This window comes from Peromyscus leucopus, chromosome 18 (assembly GCF_004664715.2).
Source record: "Peromyscus leucopus breed LL Stock chromosome 18, UCI_PerLeu_2.1, whole genome shotgun sequence".
Classification (NCBI taxonomy): Eukaryota; Metazoa; Chordata; class Mammalia; order Rodentia; family Cricetidae; genus Peromyscus; species Peromyscus leucopus.
In genome coordinates this window covers 7962467-7968329 of record NC_051078.1, presented here as the reverse complement: position 1 = coordinate 7968329, position 5863 = coordinate 7962467, and the positions used below count along the sequence as shown (strand labels likewise).

At 47.2% G+C, this 5863-nt stretch overlaps 1 protein-coding gene across 1 annotated transcript; it reads left to right on the top strand.

Moving 5' to 3' along the window:
* Positions 1-712: 712 nt before the first annotated feature.
* On the top strand, positions 713-5611 carry Avpr1a (arginine vasopressin receptor 1A). Its single transcript, XM_028869591.2, has 2 exons — positions 713-2486; positions 4943-5611. Exons 1-2 carry the CDS (start codon positions 1499-1501, stop codon positions 5227-5229), a joined length of 1275 nt encoding a protein of 424 aa, XP_028725424.1. The 5' UTR covers positions 713-1498; the 3' UTR covers positions 5230-5611.
* Positions 5612-5863: the final 252 nt, after the last annotated feature.

Here is a 5863-nt window from a genome sequence, read left to right as displayed (position 1 = left end):
TGCTGGGGTCAAAGGCATGCGCCACCCTCACTCTTAACGTACCAGCCCCGAGGTTTCTAAACGAATGCATGGAATCATGTAGCAAAGCTACGTGCGCCGAAGAAAACATTTTCTTTTGTGAAGTGCAATCACAAAAATCAAAATACTTTCTAGAAGCAATCAGATTCGTACTAGTGCCACAGGTAGACCAACATTCTAACTCCCAAGAAAGTTAAGATCTTTTCCCTGTTAGCTATGAAGTTTGTGTGTTCCTCCTTCAGAAACAGCTCCCCCTGCTGTCCTGGGTAGCCTCCCTTGGCCAGAGTTAAGACAGCCAATGGAGTCTCTAGGTGTTTCCGTTTCCCTGAAGCACCGCAGCGGGACTCAGTTGAGCAAACAATTAATTACTATGAGGGTAGGGTGGGGTAGTTTTCTTCTCTTCTTTCCAAATGCCTCTTTCCCTCTCCCTAGCTCCTAGCTTAAGAGCCCAGCTGGACAGATAGACAGACGACAGAGAAAGCGGTGGAGATAGAGACAGACAGATCTGGTTCTCAGCTCTCTTCTCTGACTGCTCTAGGAAAGGCCCTCGGAATTCAGTCTTGAATTAACCAGACTGTGTCTCCACTGACTAGTGCCGCCCAATTCTCTCCACCCTGTGGCTGTGGGAATCCGGCTTTCTAGAGAAGCGCCTGTTGTCGCCGGTCCCCGGCTGAGCATGTGGAGTCAACACCGGAGATTACGCACACCCAGCAAGAGGAGGGCAGGGTGCCAGTGAGTGGGTCTTTCCCGTTTGCAGGCAAAGGGAGGGTGACGAAGTCACCAGAAAGAGAGATCCATTAAATCACGGCATGTTTACCCCCGCAGACAACGGGTAGGGTAGCGGGAAACCGGGAGAGGAATAAAATCAGCCTGAGTGACTAGCCTAAGCGCAGAGCTGGGGGCCAGGAGGACCAGGCAGACTCCAAGTTCAGGTGCGCTGAGTTCGCAGGGCCAGCAGACGCAGATCTCTAAGGACGCATTTACTGCTCCTGTTGACGTCCTGCGTGGCTTTAAATTGGCTTGTCAAGGGGGCTGGAGGAAACCCTGAGGCGTCCAGAGAAGTTTGGGGCAGAGCGAGGGGAAAGCGCCTGGTTCTGCAGAGGAATCCAGGAGTCTCAGCTCCACCCCTGCAACAAGGCAAGAGGACAAATCACAAACGACTCGGAGGGGTGGGGGTTAGAGGCGTGGGGACAGTCTCCAGCCACTAGAACGTGGGGGAGCGCGTCCTGAGACAGCCAAAGAGTGTATTGGGAGTGCGGAGTGTGAGAAGCTCTAGCAGCTTCCCTGCTGGGGAGCGGCGGGGACAGGCTCGAACATCCCACCCCAAACCGCTCGCCCTGCACTGCTGGGATTGCACAGCCAAGAGATCAAAAGGAGGGAGGACAGTGAACGAAGCTTAGGACACGGGTCTCCGGGTCCTCGGAGGCGGGAAGGAAGCAGCCCACAGCGGACAGGGCCTCCCAGGTGCTGCACCGACAGCATGAGTTTTCCGCGAGGTTCCCACGATCGGGCGGCCAACAACTCCAGCCGGTGGTGGCCTCTGAGCGCCGAGGATGCCAACAGCAGCCGGGAGGCAGCGGGGCTGCTCCAGGAAGGTAACGACCCTCCCGGGGATGTGCGCAACGAGGAGCTGGCCAAGCTGGAGATCGCCGTGCTGGCGGTGATTTTCGTGGTGGCCGTGCTGGGCAATAGCAGTGTGCTGCTGGCGTTGCATCGCACGCCACGCAAGACATCCCGCATGCACCTCTTTATCCGACACCTCAGCCTGGCCGACTTGGCGGTCGCCTTCTTCCAAGTGTTGCCACAGCTGTGCTGGGACATCACCTACCGCTTCCGCGGGCCGGACTGGCTGTGCCGCGTGGTGAAGCACCTGCAGGTGTTTGCCATGTTCGCGTCCGCCTACATGCTGGTGGTCATGACCGCCGACCGCTACATCGCGGTGTGCCACCCGCTCAAGACCCTGCAGCAGCCCGCGCGCCGCTCGCGCCTCATGATCGCTGCCTCTTGGGTGCTGAGTTTCCTACTAAGCACGCCGCAGTACTTCATCTTCTCTATGATCGAAATCGAGGTGAACAACGGTACCAAAACCCAAGACTGCTGGGCTACCTTTATCCAGCCCTGGGGTACCCGTGCCTATGTGACCTGGATGACCAGTGGTGTCTTTGTGGTACCTGTGGTCATCTTGGGTACCTGCTACGGCTTCATCTGCTACCACATCTGGCGCAACGTCCGTGGGAAGACGGCGTCGCGGCAGAGCAAGGGCAGCAAGGACTCTGGGGACACCCCAGGTCCCTTCCACAAGGGGCTTCTGGTCACGCCTTGTGTCAGCAGCGTGAAGACCATTTCCCGTGCCAAGATCCGCACAGTGAAGATGACCTTTGTGATCGTGACTGCCTACATCCTCTGCTGGGCGCCTTTCTTCATCGTCCAGATGTGGTCAGTCTGGGATGACAACTTCATCTGGACCGGTATGTAGTGAGAACATGGGGGCTCTGTGTGTGTGTGTGTGTGTGTGTGTGTGTGTGTGTGTGTGTGTGTGTGTGAGAGAGAGAGAGAGAGAGAGAGAGAGAGAGAGAGAGAGAGAGAGAGAGAGAGAGAGAGAGAGAGAGATTTCATAGTATCTGCTCAATAACTAAGCTTCTACATACATAAAAGTAGGATGTCTTCCATGTCCACATTACAAGGGATAGGGAGGGGGAGATAGGCAAAAATGCAAATTCTTGGGTGTCTCCTCCCCCACCCCAGGTACAGTAGGGCCCAGGTGTCAGCATGTATGACCATCCTAAGGCCACACACTATGCCTAGAGTCACTCACTAGTTGCAAAACAATAGTGACAAATTACTTAAACTTCTTGGATGCCCTGCCTTCAAGCCCTTCGAGGCTCAGGAAGTATTCTTAGTGTCAGGGTGGCTTTTTTTTGGGGGGGGGTGGATTTTGGAATCTATCATAATTAACAGAAAACTCCTGATGAAACTCTGCCAAGGTCAAGGGTAGGGAAGGGCATACTTTTCTGGAAAAGGCTAGGAAAGGATTCAAGAAGTCTAAACTGGCTTTTAGTTCATGCCTCCTTCCTCATTATAATATTTTCATTCTTTTTCTAACCATAACAACTTTCTTTTCCCGGCACTCCTCAGCAGGAGCATTGATCATCTAAATTCAGGGGACTCATTCACTAGTCTTTCAGCACAAATTTGATAACAGAACTATTCACACCACACAAATAGCTCTGTAGTTTACTGTGGAAATTTCTCACCCCCCACTGGCTAGTTTCATTTTAGTTTCCTTTACAAACTAGAAAAACCCATTTCCCAGGAGGCTATTATTTAATTTTGTGTTTTGCAATATATCTTACTTTAATAAGAAAAAAATTTTCCAAACCAAGTGTGTTACAGAAGTGTTCCTGATGAAAAGTCTAGTCAGGATAGAAAATTGGGGAGAAGCCGTATCATTTTCCAATTTTAGGATTGAGGCATGAAATACATACAATGTATTTTATGAGTATTGTTTTTAACGTTCACAGATGTCATTTAAATAAATACATTTGTAGGCTACATTGCCAACAATGAGGGATACATGGAAGTCTTTTTTGTTTACCTTTCCCCTCCGAGAAGCCTCTAAGAGTGTCAATCAAATTGAAAAATTCTATTGCTTATTGAAATTTGGACATAATTACTAAAATTCTTACTTGTGCTATACATATTGAGAATGTCTATATTTTTTTTAAATGCCATGCATGGCTACGGTCACCTGTGCAGCACTTAGCACAAATCAGTGAACGGTCTCTCAGAGCAGCGGTTCTCAGCGGTCCTAACGCGGCGACCCTTTACTACAGTTCCTCATGGTGTGGGGACCCCCACCCGTAAAATTATTCTCATTGCTACTTTGTAACTGTAATTTCGATACTGTTGTGAATTGTAATGTAAATGTCTGATACACAGGATGGTCTTAGGTGACCCCTGTGAAGGGGTCGTTCAAAGCCCAAAGAGACCCACAGGTTGAGAACCACTGGTCTGCAGTTTAGTTTGCCATGACGAAGGTGAAACGATCCAAGTCTGTATAGTAATCAGGAGAAATTTGGTGTTTGGTGGTTCTTCCTATTTTTTTTTATTATTATTATCAGTGCAATTGTTTTACTTTGAAAAGTTGTGGTAGCCATGTAGTTCTCTAGGGGTACCTCACAGAATATTTCAAAATCTTGTTTGACTCTCCCATTCAGCTACTAGGGGTTTTGTTGATATCTGCTTTAATTATGTTGTTTTGTTTTTATTATTTATGTTGTTTTTATTTTATTATTTGGAACAGGGTCACACAGAACCCAGATGTTTTTCTCATTATAATTTGTTTGAACTACAATCAAAGATGGTCTTTTAAAATCAAGCCAAATGTCTAATGATTCCCAAACAAACTACTAAACAACTAAAGCTAGCTTCTTTAGAGATCTCTTTTCACTACCCTCTTCCCTGGAGTTTTTGTTCACTTATGCTAAAGACAGCCGGTATGGCATACTGTGCCCAAGTTATTAGAATGAGTATAATTTGGTATATGTGGTTATAAACACTTCAGATTTCCATTCTGTAAACACTGTATCTGTTCACAAAGGCTCCTACCAATGTACAGTTTTTTAAATAAATTATTCAATAACTTCACCTCCTTAGAATTCCTATCCATTATATCTAACTGCTCTAACAGTGTCTGGTTTAAACTATTTGCACTAATTTTTAGATATTTCCTTTTACAACCAACTTTCAAAAAGCACTCATTTCTCTGAAGCAACAGCTGTCTCCCTAACAAATAAAATGTTCATTTCTATACTAACATGCAACTTTTTAACTCATTGGTCAGGAGGAAAAATAGATTAATTCAGTGCAGTGGTTTTGCTTTGGCTGTTTATTAAACGATCTCTCCCCACAATTTCCCCCACAGATTCAGAAAACCCCTCCATCACCATCACGGCGTTACTAGCCTCCTTGAACAGCTGCTGCAACCCCTGGATATACATGTTTTTTAGCGGCCATCTCCTGCAAGACTGCGTCCAAAGCTTTCCATGCTGCCAAAGCGTGGTGCAGAAATTCACCAAGGACGACTCGGACAGCATGAGCAGAAGGCAGACTTCTTACTCCAACAACCGAAGCCCCACAAATAGCACAGGGATGTGGAAGGACTCACCTAAATCGTCCAAGTCCATCAAATTCATCCCTGTTGCCACCTGAGCCGCACAGCCTGGCAGCCCAACTCTTGGGGCAGGGGGTGGTGGAGGGGGCTTTTTGGTCCATTTATCTAAACCCAGCTAGAGCTCATAAGAGCAGATGGGTTTATGTGAGATGGCCACAAATCAGCTCAACACATATGTTGTTTCTAGCTGTGTTTTCCTCACTGCCGTGACCAAAAGTGGAATTATTTTTGCATAGACTATTAACGAAAATGTACTACACTGAAATGTGTAGGCCTGGTTCATAACCATACTGACTTTATATTTTGTCGTTGATGTTTTTTTTTATTGTATTTTTATTTCTGATCTAAGTGAGGCTTGATTGGTTTAAGTCATGTGATGTGTACTGTTTCTCAACAAAGTGAACTCGTGATTTAAAAAGACCCGGTGTCGCTGTCAATTTGTACAACATGAAATGTAGCAAGAGGTAGAGGAGGTTTTGGTTGAGAATGAAAAGGAGGTAACTTGGTACCTGGCAGTCCTTCCTGCAGTCCTGGTATTCCATTGGCTCTGAAAACCATGCTTAGTAAGAGGCTAAAGGTTTGACAATGTCTTGGAGAGGCCAGTAATTTGTATAAGGGGTGCCACACTTTATAGAGGCACAGAAGAGAAGGTGTCTACAGACATTCTCTTGG

Excerpts from the sequence above, each read along its gene's own strand:
- Avpr1a (XM_028869591.2), top strand. The coding sequence starts at position 1,499 with ATGAGTTTTCCGCGAGGTTCCCACGATCGGGCGGCCAACAACTCCAGC. Across the intron at positions 2,487-4,942 it reads TGACAACTTCATCTGGACCG|ATTCAGAAAACCCCTCCATC; the intron begins GTATGTAGTGAG and ends TTTCCCCCACAG.